A 27,819-nucleotide genomic window follows, 5' to 3' on the forward strand; every position below is an offset into this window, starting at 1 on the left:
ATCACGGCACACGATTATCAACTTGATCACCACGGTTTTTATTCCAGTCGTTAATAAAAACCTTTAGAGTGTATATAATCTGACCTGAACTCCAAACGACCGCCAACGAGTCCCAGAGAGATAAAGTCTGCACCGGTGGTCCTTCTCTGGCCGTTGTAGAGGATCATACCTTCGCCAGAATAACAAGAATAAGTAAGGGCTAGAAAATAGAGCAAAACCTATAAAATATCCATCTCAAGAAGTCAATTAATGAAGTAGCTTGAAGTGTTGTCTTTCACTATTTGAAAAACACATCAAGCTCATTTTAATAATTACTTGAGCCACTGGGAGAAAATATTCTATTCTTCAGTTTTGTCTCAAAACAATAACATTTAACATTCACTGAAATAACAGTCAGATCCTGCTGGTGCAAGATCTGACTGAAGGAAACTTTTTTTTTTACCTAACAGGGGCGTCTGAGTGACTTGTTAGGATGGATATTGTTTCTAGAGTCGTTCATACAGCGTGGTAAAGCTGGATGGTAAAAAGCAGCATGCTATGGTGAGGCAACTTTTAAAGCCAACCAAAGCCATTCTATCTGAGCATCACTGGGCTGCCGTACTCGTGGTCATTCCTTTTTCTGGTCTCCACATGCTGGGAAAACATGCTCTGAAGGGAACCACAAAGGCTCATGGGAGTATCGGGGAAACATGCCCTCTTGCACTTCAATCAGTGTAACCCCTGATGGCTGTGAAAAGAAGTGATCTAGAGAGAGGAGACTGCCAAAAATATGCAACACAAAGTTTAAAAAAACATAGTGTGCTAAAGATGTTTGTATCGCACATTGAAGCAGGAGGAGTCGAGGGGGCTGAAATAGTTTTGTAAGAACCAGAAATTGCTTATAGATGATAAAAAATAACCGCCAGGATTTTCTAAACATTTATCTGTAGAGACTAAATAAGTGCTTGCAAACTAAATGTGTCCTTCTGTAGCTCTCACTGTCTGATTTGCTGTTCAACATAAACATGTAGAGTTGGATTTATAAAATGAAATCATTCAAGGAGTGTTCTGTAGGCACAGCAGAAGCTGATGAAGTGGACTTGGATGTAAAAGTCGACATGTAACCGAGCTGATGACTGCAGAACACAGAGGTCGGGCATGCACCATATTGCATCTCGAGCACAGCTTTTTGAAAATCAGCCTTGAGCTGGATGCATTATGTGAAAAGTCTGATGGAGCTGAAAATAAGCCAACATCACTCTTGAGTTCCTGTGGTTCTCAAGCACTGAGACTCACCAGCGTACAATATGAGACCTTCCCACCACGCGGGTGAGAGGAGGAGGGGAGGGGAGGGGAGAGAGGGAGGGGACAAGAGACGCAGTAAATTTATACATTTATATAGGAAATATGACAAACATACAGAAGAACATCACAGTGCAAAGAGATTAAAAAAAGAAAAGAAATGGCACCCTGCAAATTTCACCAAGAAAAAGTGTAAAATAATGTTTTTTAAATGTTAACTTTCAAGCACATTTAAGGTTTTACTTCTTACCATCGACATTATCAGGTCTGAAGTTGATCTTGATGCTGAAAGATTTGTAAGCGTTTTTGATGGTGGGCAGGGTGAGGTAGGACAAGGGTTCCTGTGTGAAGTATGGCATCACTCTCTCTGAAAGTAAACACATTGAGTCAAAGGTAAATAAAGACAGCTCTGCGGATCATGCTGAAAAAAATCTTTTTGAACATTTGTCTTCTGCAGAACCAACCGTGAACTTCAAGTGTGGTAAAGGCTTCCACTTTCCCCTGTTTGTTGGAGGCGGTGCAGACGTACGTCCCAGAATCCTCATGGGTGACCCGGGGAACCGTCAGCACATTGACGTCCTGGAAACACTTCGGAGGAAGCTCTGCATCCAACTAGAGATAGAAGCAGACACAAGACAAAATCAGCATAACTAAACACAACTAATTCCATAGAAACGTTTCTCTCTTCAGGATGCCTGGGGAAAAGAAAATGCCGCAAAAAAGTCGATGATGCGCTCTTAAAACCTGTTTGTTTTTGTTCTGTCTATTTGTTCTGTCACATTTTGTTCCATCTGAGGTCCAAACTGCACTATTTTTCATTAAATAAATCTGAGTGGTTTAAAAAAAATTTGTGTCATGATTTCTCATTAAGAAGGTGGTGGTGTTGATGGATCCTGAGGCTAGGCCATTTGTAAACCAGTGTCTTAAAAAGCATTTTAGAGTCAGGGATGTAACATGATTGATCCTGATATACGTGTTCTGTGATTGGTCGAATACATGAGCCAATACAATTATTAAAAGAAAGCAAAAACAGCTTGTATCATGTCCCCAAAACTCCTGAATTTACCTCCTGACTCTGTTTATATCATGCAGACAAACAGCTACACCATCAGAGTCCTCAATTGTATTATTGTTCACACATGTGGCATTTTTAATATAGGCCTTGAAGGACCCCAGAAAAGATCAAGCCTACCTATACAGTTTTTTTTCTTTAATTCCTCCAATACACAATCCAGAAATAGAGAATTAATTTGGTTACCTTGGCCCATTTGATGTCCGGTACAGGGTATCCTGAAGCCACACAGGGCAGGACTGCATCCGAGCCAACTGTCACCTCCTTAGTTTCAGGCAGCGCAGCAATTTGAGGAAGGGCTGTTCAAACAGACAAAAGGATTCACATTAATGTGGTTACCGCTTAAATAGAAAGCATTTAAATACATTCTGCTATTATATGTTTTTTTTTTTCTTGAGAACTTACACTGGACGTTGAGGACGACCTGCGACTGTACTGAGCCCACGTCGTTGGTGGCTGTGCAGCGGTACTGCCCGGCATCAGCCTCCGTCACCTGCTCGATCTTCAACATGCCTCCCTTCACCATGATGTGAGCAGGCAGAGACCCACCCACTTTACTCCATTTGACAGTGGGCTCCGGGTCACCGACAGCCTGGCACTCAAACTCCACAGAGTTCCCGATCATCACAGTCTGCACCGAAGTGCGCACGTTGATCATCACCTTTGGCAGGGCTGCGGAGAGAAAAAGACAAAAAAAAACAAAAAACAGTTTGTTATTTTTGGTTTTAGTGAAGCAGGGTACATGCTGGTATATTTGCAATGAGTGTTACTGACCTTGGATGGTCAACCTGGCAGAGTCCTGGGCCTGACCGTACACACCGCTGGCTCTGCAGATGTAAACGCCTTCATTGCTCTGCTCAAGGTTCTCAATCCTGCAGAAAAGCATGCAATTACACACGTGAATGCAAGCCCTGGTTTGGATTTTCCTCCACATATAACACAATACTTAAGAGACCATTTAGCATGAAAAGTATGAAAATAATTCGAATCAGAATCGGGTTTTATTGCTAAGTACATTTACACATACAAGGAATTTGACTTGGTGTATTGGTGCTAAACAATTAACTCATTAATTCATCCTACAAAGAGAAATTTGCAGCAAACTCATTAAAAGTAATTGTTCCTGTGTACCATAGATCTCCATTGTTGTCCATAAAGCATTAAAAACATGCTATAAATGATTCACACTGCTGCTCTGGATTACATTCTGGACATTTAAGTTTAATCAACAAAGTAACGTTTGCTAAAGCACCAAGTAGAAAGCTGGAAATGGTCTCCATTGAATGCAATATTTACGATTGCTTGAGTCCCATTTTCTAAAATCTTCAGCACCCAGCTGTTTGAGAAAGAAGTATTTGGCCTCTTTTTTAATGATTTAGATTTTCATAAACCTAATGGCTCACAGAGGCACGCTAACGTTTGTTTTTACGTCCTTGTTTTTGTTCATGTGTTTTCTTTTTCCTCCTGGGGTTTGCTAAAGATACCAGAATAGATCGTTAGAATCGCCTAAGATGAATAAACAAGTTATTAATGGTTATAGGCAGTTTGACCCTTTACACATACATCATAAATACCAATGCCGTCAGAGCTGTAGTGTAACCTTGTTTCTTCAAACAAACGTTTGTGATATCAAATTCACCTGAGCACTCCGTCCTTGACGTGGTGGTTGGGTGGCAGAGCTCCTCCCTCCTTCAGCCACTCAATCTTGGTTTCTATACCTCCTGCTGCTGAACAGGTGAACTCCACAGCACTGCCCTGAGCTTTCACTTCAACCTGGGGTGATACTCGCACTGCCAATGGGGCTACGGGGGGGGGGGGGGGGGGGGGGGAAGAGACATGATGTGTTGCTGAAAGGAATATCACTTCTAACACATCTCCATACGACCATTTAAAGTCAAAGATGCTCCTAGATGTTTAAGTATTTATACCTATAGAAGAGAAGACGATCTTCATTTTTAAAAAATATGTCAAACCTTGTTAAATTATTACATTATTATCCAGCTTACATCTGACTGTGACTTTAGCGACCACCTCGCTGTTGCCCACTTTGTTGCTGGCCACACACTTGTAGCTCCCAGCGTCCTCGGCGGTGGCCAGGTTGATCTGAAGGTCTCCTCCGCTGACCTCGGCCCTCGGGGGAAGGTTTCCGTCCAGTTTGGTCCACGTGTAATCCAGAGGAGGAGTGCCGTGAGCCAGACACTGCAGCCTGATCACCTCCCCGACCCGCACGGCGACGTCATCGGGCAGCGAGGTGGCGTACGGGAGCGCTGGAGACAAGAGGAAAAAACAAGATAAAACAAGACGTACAGAGGAGGAATTTGCATTCAGTGTTTGTTTCCCCAGGAGGGAAAGTAAGTGAGACAAAATGACAGCGAGCTGTAAAACCAGCAGACTCACTCTCTACATCTAGCGTGATGGTGACTTCAGTGGTGCCCATGTTGTTGGTGGCGGTGCAGATGTATTCTCCAGAGTCTTGGCGGCCCACAGTGGGCAGGACCAGGGCGTTGTCCACCACTTTGTGTCTCCAAGGCAGAGGAGACCGCAGCTTGGACCAGGTGATCGTCGGGGAGGGTAAACCTACAAAGGCATTTTGGAGAAGAGGGCATAAGTTTGGTGCTCAGCTAATTTTAACAAACAAGAAAGAAAATGTTTTTTTCTCTTATGGCATTGACTTAACTTAAAAAAAAAAAAGGCTGGTACAGGTGTTGTCAAACTATTTCCAGGATGGTAATGTAAAATCAAAGTGCCACAAAAGTCATAAACCTGCTTCCAGGCGCGTAATTTAGATTTTTATGGGCCATTCATTACCGTGAGCATCGCAGCGCAGCGTTGCAGTCTGTCCCTCCACTATAACCATGAGCGGCTCGGGGACACTGGCTCTGGGCACTGAGGGCACCTGAGCGCCTCCTTCAACCACAACCTCCACCTTTGTCTCAGTGCTGCCCTCGTTGTTGCGAGCCGTGCAGACATAGGTGCCGCTGTCTTCTGAACGGGCCACTAGTATCTGCACGGGAAGAAAGAACATAGATGATATCAAACATTAACTCCAAAAGCTGAGTCTTTACATAGCAACAGAGAAGTAATGGACTACAAATAGGACTACAGATTAAATTGAGCTATCACGCTTAGTCCAGTGTGTTCACTTTGGCACACATAGCTGATAGGTTGATTCATATGCATTGTCCAAATTAATTAATATGATAAATTGATAACTATGAATAAAAGAAGGGAGGATATATCTATCAAAAGAGAGAAAAGAAAAAAAAAATGTGGAACTGAAGGCATAATGTAAACTTTTGAAACTGTAACCAATGATGTCATTAAGATGTGTTTCAGTACCTGCATGACCGCATTAGACTCCATGGGCACGGGGCTGCTCAGCATGGTCTTGCGGTTGCTGTCCAGTCTGTGCCAGGACACAGAGGGGCGGGGCTCTCCTGACGCCTGGCATTCAAGGTTAATGGGTTCACCCACCCTGACACGCACGGGTCCAACAGGAGTGACGGTGGCCACAGGAGACTCTGAAGAAGACACCGATGACAAAAACACTGATGCGGTTCTGAATGGAACGAGCCACTAGAGGGAACCGTTTACTCAGAAGTCTTTTGGTTTGCATGATGACTTTAAAATATGGAAACACCCTTTTGTTTCTAAATAAACGAGGCCCGACGTATGCGCTTACCTTTGATGATCAAAGACACCATGGTGTGGGTGATGCCAAACGGGTTGCTGGCCACACAGCGGTAGGCGCCATGGTTCATTGGGCGAGTACTGGTGATGGTGATAACAGAGCCATCAGGACCAACTTTCACGTTATCTGCAAGATAAAACATTATGTCCACTGTATGACAGCCTACTTTTGAATGCACAGGTTGCTCATCATGATAAGCACTACAGAAACTTTTCAAATGTTGCATCATTTCTTCTTAGGGTCTGCAGGAAGCTTTAAAAAGCTTTAAGAACCTTTATGAGCTCATAAGGATTGTCAAAGCTTTTAGAGCAGCTGCTTTAGTGTTTCAGATGATGAACAGTAGATGAGACTGCTGCAGTCTAGTCTGGATGGGATGAATACGTAGGGGAGGGTCTCAGTAGCTGGAAAGGAGAGGGATGGGCGTAGGCGGGCGATGTTCCACTGATGGAAAAAGGCTGTTTTGGTGATGTGTTGGTCGAAGGAGAGGGTTTGATCAAAAACGATAAACAGTTTATGGATGTGTGGGGGGAAGGAAGCCGGGGGGGGGGGGGGATTTGGAACTGATGGTGATGATTTCTGATTTGTCGCAGTCAGGAATTTTTAAGTTGCTCACTCAAATCTTGAGTCCAAGACAATCTTTCCAAAATAATGTGGCTTTAAAGAGTAAGACAAATGTAAGGTAGTAAAATATAAAAGGTGTAAGGTCATCACACCAAACAATAGAGTTACTGAATTGATGTTGAAAAGACATGATTGGAAACAAACATGCTAATTTTTAATTTGAGCTGTCATGTCGTTGGTTGTTCTTAAGATTAATGACCTGTAATGTTTTTAGAAAGTAAAAATGTCGGTTCAAGTCAAGAGAAAAGAAAACCAGAGTTCTAAATTAGTCATTAAATGGAGCAACAGAGCAGTTTATTCATGGGTGGATTGTGGCTGTAATTGCTTGTAAATAATGACATCATAAAATCAGACCTCATTAAACAGGTTTATTCCAATGTGTGTGTGTGTGTGTGTGTGTGTGTGTGAGTGTGTGGTTATTACCTGGCAGCGGCTGGTTGTTGGCCAGTTTCCACTCCAGTCTGATTGGCTGGGCTCCGCTGTATATCCTGCACCTGAAGCTGGCCGTCTCCCCAACGCGCACCGAAGCTCTGTGAGGCTCGACGGCGATGATTGGACTCTGAAGACCTGCAGCACAGAGAAGAATTCGACATGACTGCTTCAAAATGTCACTTCATTTCACAGACTTATTATTCACAAGAACTAACACTGACAGATTACTATTCAATGTGGCTTTGGGCTTCACTGGCAGGACTTAAAGAATCCAAATATTGTTAAAGGTCCAGGACAGAGTGAGCGGAAGATGACATCATGGGATAGTAGAGAGGGAAATCATTTCATCTGAGGTCACGCTGGGCTCCACTGGAAAAGTACGACTGGAAAGTGAATTCATGAAGTGAGAGCACTGTTAGTCTGAGAACAACACCCCGGCCCCTGACATGTAAAATGCCCGGCCCTGAAAGTGTTTTTCCCAGACTCGTCACTGACGCCGTCTTCAGCTCACATTTCCTCGGTGAGAAAGTCACGACTGTCAAGTGTGATCAAAGCGTCAGATATAAAGAAAAGGGAAGTGAAATAGGATTGTTTGGGGAAAGAATACAAATACCAAAATGGACTCTGCTTTACAGGAAAAATTAATTTCTTCTAAGTGTAACTCCATCCATCCATCCATCAATTATCTACACCGCTTTTTCCCGTTCGGGGTCACGGGGAGCTGACCCCAGCTGAATCACAGGGTAAAAACCTTCTCTATCCCTGACGTTTAGTCCCTTATCAATAATGAGTGTACTACTATATGTTTAGGCTCCCTATTACCGGTGATTAATTAGTACCTCATACAACCACACTTCTAAATCCCCAACATTTCCTTTAATTTTGTGGCAAATTTTTGTTGTTGTTGTAGATTGTCATATCCTAAAATTCCTGAAATGTCTTGCCAGTAGAGCCTTTGAATCAAATAAATCTGAAGGTGATTGAATTCACTACACTGGCTCAGTGGTAGAGTTGGTGGTCTTTGAATTGGTAGATTGGCGGTTAGATTCCCCAGCTCCTGTAGTCCACATGTTAAAGACCCTGAACCCTGAAATGAGTCAGTGGCAAAGCCATCACTAGGTGTGTGCGTGGATGTGCATGAAGGGGATTAGTAAATACTAATGGTCACTCTTGTACAGTATCCTCTGCCATCAGTGTGTGAATGTAGTGTGAACGGGTGAATGTGACATGTGATGTTAAAGCACTTTTGAGTGGTCAGAAGATTTCAAAGCATGATATAAGTACAGTCCATTTACCAGCCATCATTGTATTCTGCCTGTGAGAGGCCTAAAGAGTCGACTGACTTACGTGAGGAAGACGAGGTGACGGAAACAGAGACGGAGGCCTGATGGACATGAGAGCCTGGGTTTCCAAGGTTACCCTGCACCCGACAGATGTACTCCCCTGAGTCCTCTGGAGAGGCCGACAGGATACGCAGCTGACTGCCCAGAACCTGCACAGGGAAATGAGTCATTTTGGTTCTGTTTACTAGAAACTCCCCCTACTGCTACTACTGCTGGAAAATAATTCTTAACCATATCAATATACCCATTCACAATATTCATCATCATTTGTGTTTATTTATGTGTGTACCTGGTGGTTAGAGGAGAGGCGCCCGCTGGCTCTGGTCCATGTGACTTTAGGAGGAGGGTTTCCAGGAGCAAAACAGTTGAGCTCCAGACTCTGACCCTCCTGGACGTCAGCTATAGATGGCTGGATGCTGACCACTGAGGAGCTGTAGTCCGCTGCAAAGACACACAAACATACACACAACGTGGTGTAAAGAATTCTGTCTGACATTCAGAATCTTACGACCTTGCATTTTTTTTTGTTGTTTTATGTGTTTATTTATTTTAAACCCAAAGGACTCTGGTCCATTTACATTCTGATATTTTGATGCTGATTCTTCTTAACCGTGTAGAAGTCATACCTTTGATAACAGTGACTTCAATGGGAGAACTGCTCGAGCCGATGCTGTTGCTGCCCTCACACACGTAAGTGCCCGACTCGGACATTTTGATGTTTGGGATGAGCAGAGTACCGATGTCTGTGCGGTCCATACGGGCCTGGATAAGACACATCGGTAAGTGAGGACGTCAGAAACTGTTGCCATGATGAACAACACTGTGCTTTACATATCAGATGTTCTACTTGCACCATATAAGCACACATAAACTATACACTGTGGACAAAGCACGTCACTTACCTGTCTCACGTCCCTTTAAGAACACAAACATGGACATCGCTGACATCACAACATGTCTAACTAATAGCAACACAAAAGCACTACAGCGTTGATTTTTAAGACAAGACAAGAGCTGTTATTGCTACGAGTAAGTCCGCCTGTAAGTGGATTTTCATGATTTCTAACACTGTTATAAGTTGATTATTAGATCTACAGCACTATGATCTTTACTATACTAATTAGATGAATGATTGTTGATTTTTTGGAGGGGTTAGTATTGACAGATTGTGACATATATTTGATCAAATAAACATGACAAATCAAAGTAATAATCAAGGGGTGATTATAGTCAAATCCCTAAGAGTCAAATTCTCCCTGAAGCAAATATTGAGTAAGAAACAAAACCCTGCATCAGCTTCAAAATCCATATTTAGGGGATCTCTTATGATGTTCTGGTTCATGAGCAAACAACAACTTGACTTGTTTGTACACTACTCCACATGGCAGTCAGCCGCCCCAGCAAGGCTGAAAACGAGCTTTTCTAAAGTTTGGAAACACCTCAGAGGGGAGGGGAGGGTCTGGGGCTGGGAGGGGATTACTGTATCCGGAGGGTGTTGGGGCATCCATGGACAAAGCTGCTTAGCTCCGGCCCATTCAACCGTGAGGCGGGCTAAACCGAGTAGTGGCTGAGGCGGGCTACGGGCTCAATGTGTGTCTGAACCCATTGACAAGTTTTCAAAGCAAGCCGTTTGCTAGAGCATACAGAATTTCTGCGTGGTCGCACGGCAGAGCCCGGCTCCCCCTGGGAAAGGCTGACACAACGCAGGGGCTCTCTGAGGCAGAACTAAACAGGCCCCCGAGCCCTCAGCGAGCCGAGGAGGGCTGTGCAGAAACCAGACGAAACACAATAACCCGCTGGGCAAGGGGGGCAGCAGGGGTGAGCCTGGCACGGAGCAAAATATGTCTGAAATACCTTCAGTTCCTACTGTATGCTTAGTCCTGTTAATACACTCAAATGGAATGGTGGAGGTCAACTGGGTGCTGAGAGTCTAAACACGTCAGGGATGGTATGATGGAGACAGCACAAAACAAAAGACTATGGAACGATTGATTAATTAAACGCAACAAATAAACATGGACGTCATGCACTAACAAACCAACCAGACCCAGCTGGTTGGTTTAATCAGCTCTAATGGGACAACGTGAGCAGCTGTGGTGACTCAACAGGGCTGACAAAGTGTGAATCAACGTGTTGTACATCATGCACTTAGTCGACAGTGTGTGAAGACGAAGGTCAGTAAGGACAGTCGATGTGAACTACGAGACAGACAGACAGTGGACAGATGGACAGACCTGCAGCTCCTCAATACGTCTCTGTAACACATCGAGACTGTTGCTTTTAAACTGATGGAAACCGTGAGAGGGAATGGCCTGAGCAAAATGTCAGAACAGGGTGGGATCAAAAAAAAAAAAAAGAAAGGAGGGAGGAGACAAACAGAAGGGAAAAAGGAACATGGTCAAAAAAAGCTGTCAAGTCATTCAAAAAAACACGACACATTTTGATTAAATACCATCGTCACCGGAAACTCCTTGATGTGCAAAACAGAGACGAAGATGACTTTAAGTAGTTACTGTACAAATCCATCCATGATAAAGTCATCTTTAAAGACACTAAGACAGCAGGGGGAGTGTCTCACCTGTGCAGGTATTTGATCTCCGGTTTTCTTCCAGGTGAGTTTCGGGGTTGGAGATCCGGATGCTCGGCAGTACAACCTCAAGGTGTCGCCCTCGTGGACTTTAATGTTTTGGGGACTGACTTGGACCTGGGGCTTGGTGCCTAATCCTATTGGGTTAGACTCTGGCAAATAAAACAAAATTATTCTAATCATTAAAACACATAATAGACCCCTCAAAACCATTTCAAACTTCTTGAGCTTCACCGCTGATATTTCATCAGTTCAGTCGTTGACTTTTGTAAACTGTATTTAAAAATGATGATAAGCTTAGGACAGCATTAATATATATATATTTATATTTACTTTTTATTTCTATTAATATTATAGTTTTGGGTTTTTTGATCCTTTAACCACTTGTTTCTATTTCTTTTCCTGCTCTTACCTTCTTATTGCTGTTCTCTTTTTATTTGCTTTCAGCTCTTTTAGTTTCTTACATCTTTTTAAATCTTTGGTCCTCTTGGTCTCGTGTTGTTGGGTTCTTGTGTTGCCTCGGTTCTTATGATGGTTCTTGTGATGGTCGGGTTATATATGTCTGTTGGGTATCGTGCACTTTGGGTTCTTTTCTGTTGAATTGTATTTAATTATTTTTAGTATTTTGCATTTGTTATGTTCTTACTGTTGTTAATGTTCTTCTGTGTTTGGTTTAGTTTGTTCTTGTTTTTGCTGTTTGTCAAAGCACTTTGTAAACCTGTGTTTTTAAAAGGTGCTATAGAAATAAAGTTATTATTATTATTATATTATTATTATTATTATTATTGTTAATAACTGAAATGTTGTTTAAATGGGCGAAACTAGCTTAGCAAGATGCATGATTTTACTTTTTTTTTTGTTGAGAAATTTGAAAATAAATGTGTTTTTCGACCTGAACAATAATTTTTCCTTATTCAGGGGACAATGCAATGACCACAAGATCTCTTAACTACCATAACCAGCACATTCTCAACCCCCACAGCTGTCCTATTCTTAACGATGAGATATGATGATTTACATGTTGGGATTATTGTGTCCCCCACCCCAAATGGAAGACTGTTCTCCAAAATGTGTAAACGGGTTCAGTAACACCATCATGCACAAACACAAAGCTTACTTTGTATATAGAGGGAACCTCGCGCTGTGTGCTCTCCGTGTGTGTTCAGGGCCTTGCAGGTGTACTCCCCCTCATCAGCTGGGTCCACTGCTGTGAAGGTCAGAACACCACCTCGTACCACGGCCCTGGGGCTCATTCTGTTTCCTGGACCTCCTGTAACAGACACAGAGTTACATCCTGTTGCAGGGCTGCAGGATTCATGTTTTGACCCTGCTGGTTTAAAGCTGTCACTGTGCAATGTACTGAATATCAGAAACAGTTTAAATTGGCCTTTTAGAGCAGTTGATAGACACCATAGTCACATGGCATCCATTTTTCTTTGACATCCTGCTCTGAGTTGGAAGACGAAATGCTGTCAGGAGAGTAATTTGTTCTGCTGTGTTCCGGTTTGCAATTAGTTAAAACCTAAGGATTCTGACAAATTGATATCATTGTACTTCTTAACTATAAATGAGCAGCTGTGTGGATAGCGGAAATCCAGAGGCTCAGAAATTCAAGTAAAACAAACAAACATATGAGCTACCACTCAATAAAACGTTGGTAAAGAATCATCTACATCTAACTTATCAGTTTGGATAATATTACAGAATATGGTAGGACAGGTTTTCTGGAATAATTGTATTAGCTAATGCTACTTTCATCGAGGGATTAGAATGCTAATTTTAGCTTTTGTGACTTAGCAGCCCTAATGAGAGGAATGACATAGCTCGTACCGCCAGCTAAGCTAGCTAACATTACTGTTAACTAATTAACATTACAAAATAGGATGTTGGGCCTTAATGTTGTGTAACGTTATCAGACGGGATTGTTCGCCAGGAGGTTAAGAATGCTAATGTTGGCTGTTGTCTAATGGTGGCTAATGGGTAATAACATGTGTCATTGTATGTAAGTGTAATTTGTGTTCATTATGAGTTGAAATGCTTAAATTATAATAATTTGTCAGGTTCCCTTGTTCACAACAGTAAAACATTACAACAGCATGAGCTTCCTGCACGAGTGTGACGGCAAAGGAAAATGTTCACTTTGTAAATTCGGGGAACAGATGTAACCCATCAAGGACTTCATCAAACTCTATAATTGTGGATTTGTAACTGGTCATACCGATCCATTCTATAGCAGGGGTTGGGTTTCCAGTCACCGTGCAGCGAAACTCTGCTCGCTGACCCTGCTGGACATTCAGCACTGAAGGATTGATGGTGGCCACAGGTTGGGCCCCCTCTGCAGCTACAGAAAGAAACAGACCAGTCAAACACGCAGACCGAACGAGGCTTCCCAGAGGAAATGAAGAAATAAGGCGGCAATGCCCTGGTCTAAATGTGCCTTTGGTGGAATATGAAACTTTGTGCATAGCTGTGGGAATTCTCTTGATTATAAAGATCAATTCATTGACACAGGGAGAGAATGATGGCCTCTGCCCATGCCCCCACCCTCACCCTCGGCGGTCTGGATCCTCGAAGCAGACAAAAACAAATGAGATGTGGCAGGCAGGTCTTGGCATGGCCTCTGGGCACATTGCTGTCTGCGCCAGTTTGGCTAGCTGCTAGACTTCATATTCAATCCGGTATGATCCCAGGGTGATGGAGCAGCAGAAAGGCCTCTTTCAGTGGAGAGGGAGGAACACAAGGCTATCTAAGCAGGCTGAAAACCTCCGGGACTGTTGTAGCCTGGGCAGAGCTTTTGACTCTCTGACCTTATTGACACTCCCAGGGCAGAGAAAAGGTTCATTGTCGGCCCGATGTCTACACTGAACACACCAGTTAAATCTAGGACGGAAGAATAATATATCAACTTCAGTATAGATTGAGGTGTTGGGACGTCTGCATCATGGGTTTTTGTAAAGATCTGTGGTAGAATCAGTGCATCAGGGCATAAAAGACAAAGGGTCTACTCACACAGATTGAGAGAAAAAAATTCTCACTTTATTACTTCAAGGTTTTGTGTTTATACGTCCAGGTCTTTAATGGTTATTTGCCTTCACCCCTGTTCAATAAAAGTTTTCTAAAATACTAATTTGAAACAGATGTACCATGAATTTATCTTGTGTTACCATGCTTACATCTGATATTTGGTCTGCAATCAAAAGTATTAGACAAATTGATATTTGACCTGATGAGGGAGCTGGGTGACAATTTAGGAGATAACAAAACTGTCACAAATAATTCTGAATTTCATGGTAATCCATTAAACAGTGTTCGAGAAACTAACCAGAATTGTCAATGCACGGAGGTTCAAAACAAAAAAATCGGAGCGAGGGCCCAAGGAAGCCACACAACAAATTGGTTGTTTGCTCCAGTGTTTTCTATGCATTTATTTTAAAATCTTTTGTTCAAAAATTTGAACAATCCTGGTGTCGTGGATTACTCTGATCTTGAAAGCCGTTTGTTCCTACTCTAGCTGCCCCTTGGAGGAGTAGCAGCACGGCTGTGCACAGGGCACTTATCAATCCTCAAGCTTATCAGAGATATTTATATATCGGACATTTTTTGGGGAACTATGAATGTCTAGAGGTTGAGATATGCCACAGCCTAAATGAAAAACTCGACTCTCAGGTTGTGCTGAATAAAAAGTCAGGGATTCATCTTCTGGGCGTCTTTAACTCTGGAAAAATTCAAACTGAAACTAGCTCCATGGCTACAACAAGAGGGAAAAGAGAGAGCATGCTTTCTTGTACTTTAGGAAAAAGAAACCTTGAAATTCTTCATGAGATACACAACATTATTTGCCACCCATCAAGAGATATCAGATTAGCTGTGTTCCATCTGTTTGACGCACTGAAACTAGGAATCTCCTACCGGACGAGTCTATTACCCGCATTCAGCTAGGATGCAAAGAGGTTGTGATGGGATGTGTTAAGCACAGTATGATGTTTGAAGACCAGATGATGACTACTTTAAGGATATAGAGAGTTCCCTGAGGAGAAAGGGAGAAAGAGTGCAAGTGTGCAGTGACAGAAAAAGAAGGGGCATCTCTTGAGTCTGAATGTGGAGACGCGTTCACCCAGAACTTAAAGGTACGCTTCTTTCAAGAGTTAAAGTTCAATTTAATGGGATCATATTCTGGATATTATAACCCGATCCGTTTTGATTCATTTAATTTTCTGACAGATATCATTAAATTCAGAATCATGTCTGTATAATGTGTCTAATATGGATGGATATTTCCCACATTGTCTCGGGGTAATTAACAGTTAAGTATTGCAGCTGGTTTGTCACCTTAGCCTTTTTGAAGGCTGATGCCTAATGCACAATTTTTCAATGAAGGGAACTTGACTCAACATTCACGAGGAGCTGCCCAGAAGAATGAAAGTGTGCACTTTTTTTCTGCAGTGATGGACCAAAATGAACCAAAGGAACTGGGTGGACACTGGTAATGCTCATGTACAATGCAAGCATTCAACCCTGAGGGGGAAGAGGGAAGTGATTACTTAAAATATATACGTTCTTAGAGTTTAAATTCAACTTAAGGTGCTTGCTAACTAACAGCAAATAAGACAGGAGAGTGAGTGGAGAGAGTTTCTGCAGCCTCTGCTTGCTTGATTGTACAAGGGCGTTACCAGATCACCGGTATATCCATGCTGCCGGAAGATGAGTGCATGCGTGATACAGAGACAGATAGACGGGTCCCTCCAGGGAGCCCGGCAGAGGAGAAAACCATGCCCATGCGGACTTACGCTTTCTGTGTCCTTCAAACATTTCATACGCTGTGTAAAACATCTCAGTCTTTGAGGCCTCTGGAGTTGTTGGAGGGAGGAAGGAAGGAAGGAAGGGAGGGAGGGGGGAAGGGGACAGGTAAACTGATAGGTCAGGTTTCAGGGTTACAGCAGTTTACCTGTCCATCTCTAAATGAAGGCCTCCGTGGATTTTGTCCAATTGGTTTCAAAAAGCAGCACACAGGTTTTAAACACACAAAAACATCTCAATCATTAAATAAAGTGGCACTGACTTTTTTTGTTAAGTTAATGATTCATTTACTGAATTTGCTAATTCATGTTTTGATCATGATATTCGGTGCCACTTTATTCACAGTAATTAATTTTAAATTTTTGCACTCACCTGACACACTGAGAAAAACTGTGTGTTGGTATGAAGGTTCATGCTTATTCAACATTCAAAAACCAACCAAAACACACGAGAACATTTCTACAAAATGCTTCTTATGCTTTAAATTCAAAAGTCACACAACACACTCAGGATCAGCACAATGACATGGGATGAAGGTTTGCACAGGAGCCACACGTGACACATGCAGGTTAGTGGCAAGAAGCAGTTTTGAACATTGAAACATCTGTTTCATTTCAGGGGTTAAAAAGCGGACATACTGCTTGTGGTTATCCTGAATTTTAAGATATTAAAGGTAAGTGAGCCTCATTTACAAATGAGCATATAAGTTTGGTCAGTTGTCATCAATTTAATCCATTTTGTCTTATGCACAAAATATTTTCACAGTTAAGATAAATACATTACAATGTGACATGTATACATTACATCAGAGTGGTATTCTTTCGATATCAATGTCAATAAAAAAGGAGTAAAATCTTTACAGAAGCACCTTTGGGTGATTTAACGATCACATAGCAGTCATGAATGAAGAAATAAAAGATAAATGCAGTCATTGTAAAGAATTGAAATGTTCTAAATGCGACCTGTGATTGTTGAGGTGTAAGATATATAAAAATATTTTTCTCATAAAAACAATTTAAATTGCCGTATTGTAAACACACTTGGCCAATTCCCTTAACCAAAATGATCAAAAAACAGCCAAAATAAGTTCTAATATTTCTGATACATTTTGATTTCATGGAAACAGTTCAGGATAACATAATTCAGTCAATCAAAAAATAAAAAAATAAAAGGAAGAAAGAAAATGTGCCAACAACATTGACGGGATGGAAATAAAAAAAGACCATAACATATGATTTTAGCTGATTGTTGACAACATTATACTAAAAAAAGGATTGTCCCCTCTTTTTCTTTAGCAACTGAATCGGACCAGTAACAATTAATATAAACAAGGAGTGACTCAATGACATCATAAAAGTATAACAGCATGTTGGGAAAGGAAATTTAACCACAAGTTTAACAAACCGCATGGCTTATAGCACCGACAGTCATTTCAGAATAAACACTGTAAATGTGGGGATAGGGGAAACATTTAAAAAAAACGGGGTAATGGGGTTTCTTCTCCCTTTCAGATACACTGACGTCCTCTTTGAATGTCAGTCGCAGAGTCAATAAGCACCAAATCGTGGCATCCAAATTCCTCATCATCATCATCATCATCATCATCACACCTTACAGCTCAGGTAGAGAGGGGCCCCCCCACCCCAGGAGCCCAAAGTTAAAGACACCAGAATCCAGCACCCTGCGAGTGACACCTCTAACAGCAGAAACCGGACACTACTACCAGTAATCGAAAAAAGCAACCAAACCACCACCGGTTAATTCAGGAAAGAAAAAAAATAAACTGCGGTAGCTTCAGTAGAGTGTTGGCCGAAAGCATTAACCACAAACCGTTGACCCAAGAGAGCACATATAAGGTCTAACTGTAGTAGATGTGAATTGACTAGTTGCAATTTTAAACTGCATTGTTGTCCTGATTTGTTATTTGGAAAATATATACGCTACAGTTTTTAGTTTTAACCAATCCCCACAAGCTGTATTTCTTCATTTAAAGTCCAGAAAAAGCCACTGATCGGACACACACAAGGGTTAAAAAGGCAGCAAGAAGAGCGGGATTTGCAGAATGGTAATGCAACATGTGTGGGTGTCTGAGAGCAGAAGCATGGAGAGTTAGACACTGCAAGCTTATTGTGCTGTTAACTCAGAGCTGAGTGTTTTTCAGTGCATGATGGGAAATGCAGTAAACCAGAGAAGCATGCACCACTGCAAGCCAGAGAGGGGAGGAGGGGGAACTACAGGAGCCAGAGCTGGTAGGTGTAGCAGGGGGTGATGGGTAATGGAATATGGCGCCGAGGATCACGAACCTGGCACGTAGAGGATGGCATTGCCCTCGTCCATGGCGAACATGTTGGAGCCCGTGCAGACGTAGACGCCAGCATCCTCGGGCTGGACGTTCTGAATTGTCAGGATGCCGTTGAAGTCCATGGCGCGGTTGGGAAGCTTCCCGTTGCCGTTCCTGGTCCAGACCAGGGTGTAAGCTGGAGACTGTGGAGCAGAGGGAAGGTAATTACAAACAAATCACGTGTGCAAACAAAAACATGGGAGCATAATGATTTTACTGTTTCGCTACAGGCCATTCTTTTAGATATAGGCTAAATGTTACGTTGTATTTGCTTAAAGCACATGGTGACATGCATCAACATGTACATCTGTCTAGCTTTCCATTATCTATAGCCAGGAGACAGTTACTTTAGTTTAGAATGACGACTGGACGATGAGGGGAAACAGCCAGCTTTGCCAAAGGTCAGAAAATGTGTCTGCAAGAATTTCTTAAGCCAAACAATGAACATGTTGCATGCTATTTACTAAATGTGTACAACAAAAACAACACAGCGTAGTTACTTTTAGAAATGGTCTTGGTGTCAGTCTGTTTCCAGTATTAAAAGGTTAATAAAGTTAATTATTATTGATCGGTGACCAGTGTTACCTTGCTCTTTGCAGTGCAGATGAAGTTGACAGTTGATCCCACCCTGACAGTCTGGGCTTTAGGCTCCTCAATAGTCACCTCAATGGGTTTGGACACGACACCTGATGAAACGCAAACAGGCAGTTCACTCATACTGATCAGCCCTGGACACTTAAAGCAGAGCCAGCACAAAATCTTATATTTAATCAGGTGCAGTTTTTTTTTTTACAATAGCAAACATCAGTGAAACAGTTTTTGTACTTGATTCTTTACTGATGATGAAGGTGTGAAGTTTGTGGTATGAAAAAGTGAAGCTGGTAGACTGAAACAATTCTACATACATTTTAAAATGAAGACTTGCTTAAAATTCAATTTAAACGATTTCAAAAGCCACTGGTTAAAAAACACATTAATCCAGGTTAATCCAGGTTTCAACAAGTTGAAATAAGTCTCAGATTTCCCTAAAACATGTCTGTGCAGTTTCTGGTTCTAAATCCACTCTGATCCTGTATTTGATCATGTTTATAAACCCCTCTATTTCAGCCCTGCTCAGAACAGGCTGTTTCTGTGTCTGTACCTTTAAATGTAAATGAGCTGTGTCTGACCACGCCCCCTCTCTGGAAGGGGATGTGCCTTGGGCTTTCTCACACCATGCCCTATTGCTTACGGTAAGAAGGCAGACTCAGAGGGCAGAACAAACACCTAGCTGTGGGAGTGTCACCCACCTGGGGGAGGCGTTACTGCCCTTTGTGATGTCATAAAGGGAAAATCTCCATGCGGCCTGTTTGAGCATACATTTTCTGAAAAGTGGAGCAGGCAAAAGACGGAGAGGACAGACTTTTCTTATAATTGGGGGGGTGGTCCAGAGGCTTGGGACTCACATGAGTGGTAGAACAACACGGTGAAGTGTATTTTGAATAATATGGGACCTTTAAAAGCTCAAATAACCTGGTCATAGTTGAGGGTAATTTCTAATCCAACAGATTATGCAGAATGTGTTTTAATTTCTGATCACATCTTGTCTAAAACTCAACAACTAGCAACTGAAGCATAATGTCTTACATAATAAACTGGACATAACAAAACCCATGTGTCGAACCCCAGATGTCTCCTATTGAGTGTGCTGCAACAAGCAATATGCGGGGGAAAAAACCTGTTTGAAAATATGGCAGTGAGAGGATACACACTTGTGACAACAATTTCAGCCCGGCTCCTGTTGGTGCTGCGCTGATCTCTGCAGGTACAGACGTAGACCCCGGCATCACTCGACTGCACACTGTGGATGTACAGCTCTGCTCCTGCACATACAGACGAGCAACATGTGTCATATTCACACAAAAAAATGAATCGTCCTACACGCTTCACAATATGTTTTTTCATATCAGTTAAATCAGACACACTGAAATCAATTTAAATCTATTTAAAGATAGACAGAATGAAACATCTTTACACCCCACGTTTATTTTTTCAGTCTGTGCCATGTGCCACACCTTGTCTGCGTCTGTCTGCGCTGCTGGAGATGGGTCGTCCATCCTCTCTGGACCAGTAGAAATAGTGCGGAGGAGAGCCGGAGACCTGACACCGGAGAGTGACGGAGCCGCCCTGGGGAGCCAGGACCCTCTCTGGATAGACCTTCACCACCAGGGAGGCCGCAGCTGCAAAGGGCAAAGGTCATAGCAAAAAAAGCTCATCAGGAATGCTCTCTGAGAATACGAAAACAAACAACATCAGAGTGGTGTGTCATGATCCAACACGGGCAGTGAGCGAGACTTGTTATTCCTGTCCCTCAAAGCCAAACTGTGTGGACTCTGAGACAGGACTAAACAGTGACACTGTCTCCATCCAAAGGAATCCAAATCCAGACACCAGCATCTCTTGACCTATCTTAGTAACACATTGTATCACTTTTATCAGGGGCAAAGTAACCTCACGGGGTCTCTCTGCAGCCTCTGTAGCCGCAGCAATGCTAGATCTTTATTAAACTCATTGTTGTCATGCTGATGATCTGCACAGTTTACAGACTTTAATAGTCGACCTTGAGTACTTGTAATAAGTCTGCATTATTATTTCAGGATCATGTGCATCCCTTTTTCAGAGTCTCTTTGTGTTTGCTTGTGTCTTTTCATTTCCCTACATCCCTTTTGTGTTGTTTTTTATTGACTTTACGACAAATAAAAAAAAGTCAGCGGTCACTTTAAGCAGAGTCTCTGGTCTAGGGACCCCTTAGCCTATCCCTTAAGTCAGTTAGGTCAATCCATATTCTTTTGTTATTTTCAGCAGCATTCACTTCAGTACATTTCTCAAGCATAACACTTTATTTTTCTATCCGGAAAATAATCAAAACCTTTGCTTTTTTAAAAATATTTTCTGTTTAGTCGTATTTCAAAGTGAAATGTAGTCTTACCATCGTATGGGCGACACTTCTGTCTCTCCTGTGGATTTCCAACATATCCAGGAGCACAACTGACGCACAAAAACACACAAAACAAGACTTCATCATCTTGTTAATGAAACAACTTTCTTTCATAAATGGGTCAAAATGTGTACTTTCTTGACTGTAGGTGGTGCAATTTATTTAATCCAAAAACATCTCGATAGCACTTTATATTTTACATCAAGAGAAGACGATGAGAAGATTTTACCGTTCACAGTACTGTCCGGTGTATCCAGGCTGACAGGCGGTGCACTGGTAGCCTCCATTACCGAGGCTCTCGCAGGTCGGGGAGAATCTGTTACAGGAAATACACACACAGACGATATGCTAAGATGTGGTGCAGAAGCAAGGCGAAAACATGACAGTGGGATCTTTATGTGTTTCTGTGAATTTACTGGATTTTATGTTAAAGTTATTTCAAAGACAAATCTACAAATAATCAAAAAAGCAACCCAAATTGAAAAAGTCTGAAAGATGTGTCCTCTACTTCTTCAACATACTTCAGCTTTAGCTTTTAGAGGGCAATTGCACCCTCAATATTTCATGTTATTTGGCAGAAAACAGGTTAATAGTGGAAATATATCAAACAGCAGGATTCACATGACAGCAGAATTTGCTGTAAACAAGAGCAAGTGAGGCGGACACGCAGACGTCTTGAGCTATAAATGGACCTGGAATGTGAGTTGTTAGTATCTGTGCCAGCACTCACTGGTTGTCCGGGTCAGTGTGAGGGCAGGCGCAGGGCTGGCAGTCCTCCGGTGTGCCAACAGTGGGGTCACCGAAGAAGCCCTGGGCGCACTGCTCGCAGAGCTCCCCCTGAGTGTTGTGCAGGCAGCTCTGCAAGGAGAAATAACTCACATTTAGAGATCCGGCAATCTCGCCGGGGGGGGTGTTAAAATCCAGCTATAATGAGAGTTGGTTTTGCTCTTTTATACCGTGCAGATGCCATTCTCAGGGTGGCAGGAGTCAGAGTGGCCGTTACATTCACAGAGCTCACAGTGACCGAGGTATAAACCTCCTCCAGTGCGAGTGTATCCAGATGCACAGTCCTTAAAGAGACAACAATGCATCAGTTAGGATTGTAACAAAGCAATGTGACCTGAAAAAGTGTATTATCAGTATTAATCTTAGATTTTAACATTTTCTTGCTGTTTTGTGTCATTTGTTTATTTCTGTCTCTGTATTTTCCTAACCCACCGCTTCAAACAAATCGTCTCTAGCGGGGCGAATAGGTTGTATATTTTGTAAAACGTCAAACAGCTCTTGATCTTCTTAAGGAAATTATCACCTGACAAGAGAGTCCCTGGTATCCAGGCGGGCAGCGGCACTGCTCCACCTCAAGGGCCTGGGCCAAACCGCTGTAGTTTGGCACGGCGACCTCCATGCTGATGTCATAGATGCTGGAGGACCTCATCTCAGAGGAGTAAGACGCTCTGATCAGGATGTCGTCCAGATCAGCCAAAACCATCAACAGGTGCTCTCGGGTGGCGGGCATGCCATCAAGACGCTGCCAGTTTTCCTGTAAGACAGAATGAAATATAAAGTTTTTCCATGTAATAAGAGCGAATTTACTAGTTCAGTAAATCTTCATTGTTGATGAAAGCGATTACTTAAGGTGATGATTTACTGTAATTTGATCTGCAAAGCTCACCTTCTATCAGCACTGATGTCATGAACCACTCACCTCTTTGAAGACAAACTCAAACTGGTGAGTCTCTCTGCTGCCATGCTCCCTCCTCTGCCAGGGCTGACTGGCTACCAGAGTGATGTCATTACCCTGCAGGACCAACATGGACAGGTGAGTAAACACGGTGACGCGACCATGTCATCCATCGGAGCGAAACAGTGACTCGGCATGAAGTCATACTCACAATAATCTGGACGTCACCGTCATCCAGTGTTGTTCCTCGTGTACCGGCCACGTAGGAGATGGTGTATTTAAGCTTACCGCCGTAAGACCCAACCTAAAAAACACGGTGAGCACACAGGAAGCTTTAGATCTTTTGCCAGGTCAAACAAATCTGCAGAAATCAACGCCAGGTGGAAGGTGGAGTTTGCAGTTACATCAAATCCTTTGCATTAGAAGGGGCGGGGAGGAGCAAACGTGTGTAAACATGTAACATTGTCATTTTAACAGGGTGCGTTAACACTTTGCTGACTGTATTAAAGGGTAAATGCTTTAACAGGATCACACCATTATTTTAATAAACTTTGTCTTTGTCAAAACTGCTCAACCTGTAAAAAAAGTATTTCTGTTTCTGAAATAAACCTTCTGTAGCTCTGAAGGAGGCTTACAAAAACCACCCTCTGGTGTCCTTGTGATGTCATTAAATTGACTTTATTTTTATTTTAACCTGTGTGTTTGTAGAAGAAGACAGGACCGCACACGTGCTCAAATGTCACAAGAAGTTTTAATTCATCACAAATCACGCTTCGACCAGACGTCTTCTTCAGGTGATAATCTATTTTTGGTTCAATAATTATCATTTGTTTGGGGCGCTGGTGGCACAGTGGTTAGCGCCCCATGTATGGAGGCAGTCCTACAAGCGGGCGGACCAGGTTCGAATCTGACCTGTGGCTCCTTTCCTGCATGTCATTCCCCACTCTCTCTCTCTCCCTGATTTCTGATTCTATCCACTGTCCTGTCTCTCTAGAAAAGGCACAAAAAGTAAATCATAAATTAAAAAAATATATATATCACTTGGAGACCTCTCTGGTCTAAATGTTGTTTTTGTGGTGAATTTAAACTTTTTGTGGCATTTGAACCTGTGTGCGGGCCTATCTTCTTCTTCCATAGTCTAATGCTTTTGCATGGCCCTCCATCTATGTGAGGTGCCTATAACAACCTCCTTTTTCTAACCTCTATGTTTGTGACCTTTTTGTTTTAGTTCCCATTATAAGTTACTGAAATATATCGTTTTACACACACAGTCCTTGAACTATTTTTCTAATCAGTGTATTTGTCTTTAAAATAAACAAGAAAAATCCTCATGATGATGACTAGGATTTTTTTACTGATACTATGAACTTTAAATGTTTTTTTTGTCTTTGTGTTTTTCTGTAAGGACTCTTATTTGACTAAAAGAACATTTTTTAAAAACTAATGGCTATCGAAATCAAAAAGAATGCAGGGCTGCTTTTGAGATTGAACATCTCTTATTGGGTCCTGTGAGAACCCAAACTTCAAAGAAATACAAAATTAATCACTGGAATACCTCTTTAAAAGCAATCTCATTTTGAACCCTTATCAAATCAAATCCTAAGAAACATACAGCTAAACAGGTGAAACAAAGATAAAGGAAGCAATATCTCATTGTATGTAACAGAGGAAGTGTGTGGGTTAAGAACCAACATTAAATCCAGAGGGGTCTAGGAGGGAGGGGTGGGATAAAGTTAAGGGTCATAGGGAGTGTGGGCATGTGGGGGTCTGGACTGAAAGGGCCAGTGGGAGGGATGTGTCTTCTGTGACCTGGAAGGGCTGACTAGAGGTCAGGAGGGGACACGACCCCTCAAAGTTTTCACAGTTACCTTATCCCCTGTGAACTGGGCTGGGAGCTGCCAGTAGAGCAGATCATCCTGGTGCAAGCTGAAACCTTTGTAGACCAGAGCGTACTGAGAGGCAGAGGAGGAAGAGGAGGCATGAGGATATAAGCCACAGATAAAAAGGAGAGAGAGAGAGAGAGGCAGCGAGACAAAATCATAAGCAGGTAGAGAAGCAGCACAAGCAGGCGAGCATGCTGAAAAGAATCTCAGGACAAATGTGCTAAACCTTAAGTACACGCTCTACAGCATGCGTGCTATTAAAGGCTCTGCTGACAGCTTGATAACAGCATGAGAGTGGCATTGTTCCATGTTTGACAACTAAAACAACGACTTACAATGTCAATAATGTGAAGATGACAGCTTGAGACGCGCCTCAGCGAGAGGCTGTTTGTAACCAGACAAACAGTATAATGACAGAGTACAGTAAAAACCAATGTTACTGCCAAGTGGACAATTACAGTGACAGAACCGAGTGGGAGCTACTCGCTTAACAATGGAAATACCACCCAGTTAGGCAATGCAGTTATGTAAATTCTGACGTGATCGTACCTCAAATACATTTTTGCATTACTTCAGGGTTTCAATCTATAAGCTGCAGGAGCTCAGCTAAACATTAACCGACCTGGATTAAGAAAAGACCATGGAGGTTGCTTATTAACTTTTAAAGCTTTACAATCAAACACAGTGTCACGGTTTCCTTTTGAGCATGCGCCTGAACACGAAGTCAACCACTCAGTCATGCCAACGTCTATACCTTGCTGCCACCCCCTGAAGAGCCAGCAGAAGTCTTGCTCACTGTGTTCTTGCTCTGTTGAGCAGAAGCACGGGCCCCAAAGAGAAACACACAAGGAGTCACCGATATGAGAAGGACAGGAAAAATAAAAAAAAGGCTCATACACCCTGCTTCAATCTCTGAATGGAGTGTACCTGCAGACGAGGGGAATGGCCAGGGCTATAGGATTGGGGTCTGGTTGGTCTAACTGAAGATGAGACACCAGACGGAGAAGGGGGGCTCAGGTTACGCAAAGACCACCGAGAGGATAAAGAGGTGGAGGAGGGAGTTGGGACCCGGATAGAAGAGGAGGAGGATTTGGAGGAGGAGGGAAAGAAAGGATGGGAGCCAGCTTGTCCATTTGAGAAGTTAGAGAAGAGAGCCCAGACCTCATCGTCCAGTTTTCTGACTTCACCCTACAGGGAGGGGCGAGAAGAAGGGGTACCAAGAGATACAGAAGCTTTGTAACCATGGTAACAGTGAAAATGGTGGAGACGGGGTTTAGAATTTAGTCCTGAGAAGGTGAACATGCTGTCGTCATGCTGTTTTAGTTTTGACGCTTGGGTGTGCAGCACAACAAGACTCCGTGAAAAAAAAATCAACAATTTCCAACAGGCGGATCCATAGACCGAAGAAGCAGGGGGGCCAGGTGGGCTGCAGAACGGGTGACTTCTACAGTCTGGTATTAAAGCTTTATGAATGGAAGCCTGATTTTTAGGAGTTGTACTTTGAAAGAGCCAGGACATATTGGAAACATCAACTACGCTGACTGTCTGCTGCGATGCAGTTTGACATCTATGAAGGGCTTTTCATTAATGACGTCAAGAAATGTGTGTTCACTGCAGGTAAACTAAACAATTAATGCAAGAGGGCAAAGATATGCACACCTGCCTTTTTCTACAATTAATAAGAGAGCTATCTCCTGAGTGACTCGAGACAGCAAGAAATGTGGAGAGTAAAACTTGCAGCAGGATGTGTTTATGTTAAAGACTGGATGTATACTGCAATGTTTAATTTGTACATTTGTGTATAAAGGCTCGACATGTTGTGCATGATTTGGTGTTTTTGATAAAAGAGGATTATTGAGGTGTTTGTGTTTCAATATGTGTGGTAAAAAAAAATTTCAAAGATTTTAGGGTGTGTGTTGTTGGAGAAAAAAGTCTTGTGTGGACATTACTTAAAGCTCCTGTGGAACCCTTGGCGATGCCTCTTATCACTTTGTGGATCTATGTATGTGAAAGTATTTTACAATATTTCACATCCTGGCGACTTTTACATGTCAATTGTATCACTTATTGTGAATATTTGCTGTGGAAAATAAAAAAGGCAATTTTTTTCCCCACATTTCTGACATTAACCTTGTGGCAACGATTACAAGCATTAAAAATCACAATATAAAAACGGTCAATCTTGTCAGTGATTGGTCATGTTTGCTTTTGTTGGTCAAATAGAGACATTAATTTTAATTTCTGTCTGTTTCCTAACCAGCTTAAAACTCCTCACAGGAGCTTTAATAATCTTTCTGCATGCCCTGAAATTATGGCTGCCACCTTGTTGAGATGCGTTCCACGGTCCATGGATGGATCACACAAAAAATCAAAACACAAAAAAACAAACTTCTTACACTGACAATTTCCTAAGACTGTGCATAACAACTCAAACCTGCATGCAAATGCTCACAAAAGTCTGTCACAGTGCTTCTGCTTGGTGACCCTTCAGGTGATTTTCCATGCTGCTGCATGAGCTGAGCATCTGTTTTCCATAGATCTCCACAAACTCCCAGTGTGTTAGTGCACAATAACAGAACCATGGTGCATTTATTATTCTCATTAGAGATGTGAGTGTCACCTTCACTACATTTATCTACGGTGCCGCCGTTCATACCAAATACCTGGCTAGCTCTTTTTGATCTGTGGTTGTCTTTACGCTCGGAGGCCATTAGGTTCCATACAGACGCATCTTTCCTCAGCTGCTCCTCTGGCGAGCTCGAGCCACTCTATTGATGTGGATAGAGTGAGCTCACTTTGATCACTTTCCTTATCACTGAGCTGATGGTATTTGGGAGTGTTATGGCAGTGTTATTGGAGCAAAGTTAAACTGTGTGAAGTTCTTAAATGGACCATTAATGATCAATCCATTTGACATGGCTCGTGTGATGTGAAGCAGAAGACAATTTCCTTTAGCAATATGCACTTCTATGTGAGAGGTCAAATCCAAGAGGCAATTAGTGGCCACCTTCAGCGGCAAACTGCATACACTCTTGTCAAAAACCATGCTCATAAATAATTCATAAATGAAGACTTATAAAACGTATAAATCATAAAAACATGATATGAGTCCA

At 42.4% G+C, this 27,819-nt stretch overlaps 1 protein-coding gene across 7 annotated transcripts in view; it reads right to left on the minus strand.

The window, feature by feature from the left end:
* Window positions 1-27,819, minus strand: part of hspg2 (heparan sulfate proteoglycan 2) — a 103,192-nt gene that overhangs the window by 10,087 nt on the left and 65,286 nt on the right. For 3 of the 7 annotated variants that reach the window (XM_061057988.1, XM_061057987.1, XM_061057985.1), the window contains exons 21-53: window positions 23,035-23,127; window positions 22,848-22,940; window positions 22,452-22,682; window positions 22,099-22,212; window positions 21,873-22,000; window positions 21,372-21,458; window positions 21,134-21,192; window positions 20,220-20,384; window positions 19,917-20,027; window positions 18,751-18,851; window positions 18,128-18,308; window positions 15,815-15,874; window positions 13,246-13,368; window positions 12,145-12,297; window positions 11,019-11,179; window positions 10,675-10,752; window positions 9,067-9,202; window positions 8,730-8,881; window positions 8,445-8,589; window positions 7,089-7,232; window positions 6,036-6,170; window positions 5,693-5,874; window positions 5,162-5,357; window positions 4,751-4,930; window positions 4,360-4,620; window positions 3,993-4,155; window positions 3,128-3,225; window positions 2,759-3,025; window positions 2,540-2,652; window positions 1,746-1,893; window positions 1,532-1,648; window positions 1,276-1,293; window positions 85-169 (exon numbers count right to left, since the gene is read on the minus strand). In XM_061057988.1, the coding sequence (XP_060913971.1) occupies window positions 85-169; window positions 1,276-1,293; window positions 1,532-1,648; window positions 1,746-1,893; window positions 2,540-2,652; window positions 2,759-3,025; window positions 3,128-3,225; window positions 3,993-4,155; window positions 4,360-4,620; window positions 4,751-4,930; window positions 5,162-5,357; window positions 5,693-5,874; window positions 6,036-6,170; window positions 7,089-7,232; window positions 8,445-8,589; window positions 8,730-8,881; window positions 9,067-9,202; window positions 10,675-10,752; window positions 11,019-11,179; window positions 12,145-12,297; window positions 13,246-13,368; window positions 15,815-15,874; window positions 18,128-18,308; window positions 18,751-18,851; window positions 19,917-20,027; window positions 20,220-20,384; window positions 21,134-21,192; window positions 21,372-21,458; window positions 21,873-22,000; window positions 22,099-22,212; window positions 22,452-22,682; window positions 22,848-22,940; window positions 23,035-23,127 (4,478 nt within the window). Of the gene's footprint in view, window positions 1-84; window positions 170-1,275; window positions 1,294-1,531; window positions 1,649-1,745; window positions 1,894-2,539; window positions 2,653-2,758; window positions 3,026-3,127; window positions 3,226-3,992; window positions 4,156-4,359; window positions 4,621-4,750; window positions 4,931-5,161; window positions 5,358-5,692; window positions 5,875-6,035; window positions 6,171-7,088; window positions 7,233-8,444; window positions 8,590-8,729; window positions 8,882-9,066; window positions 9,203-10,674; window positions 10,753-11,018; window positions 11,180-12,144; window positions 12,298-13,245; window positions 13,369-15,814; window positions 15,875-18,127; window positions 18,309-18,750; window positions 18,852-19,916; window positions 20,028-20,219; window positions 20,385-21,133; window positions 21,193-21,371; window positions 21,459-21,872; window positions 22,001-22,098; window positions 22,213-22,451; window positions 22,683-22,847; window positions 22,941-23,034; window positions 23,128-24,691; window positions 24,776-25,460; window positions 25,515-25,633; window positions 25,895-27,819 lie in introns of all 7 variants that reach the window. The other 4 variants (XM_061057992.1, XM_061057990.1, XM_061057991.1 and 1 more) reach the window with 4 other exon arrangements.

The sequence above is a fragment of the Labrus mixtus genome, chromosome 15 (assembly GCF_963584025.1).
Source record: "Labrus mixtus chromosome 15, fLabMix1.1, whole genome shotgun sequence".
Classification (NCBI taxonomy): domain Eukaryota; kingdom Metazoa; phylum Chordata; class Actinopteri; order Labriformes; family Labridae; genus Labrus; species Labrus mixtus.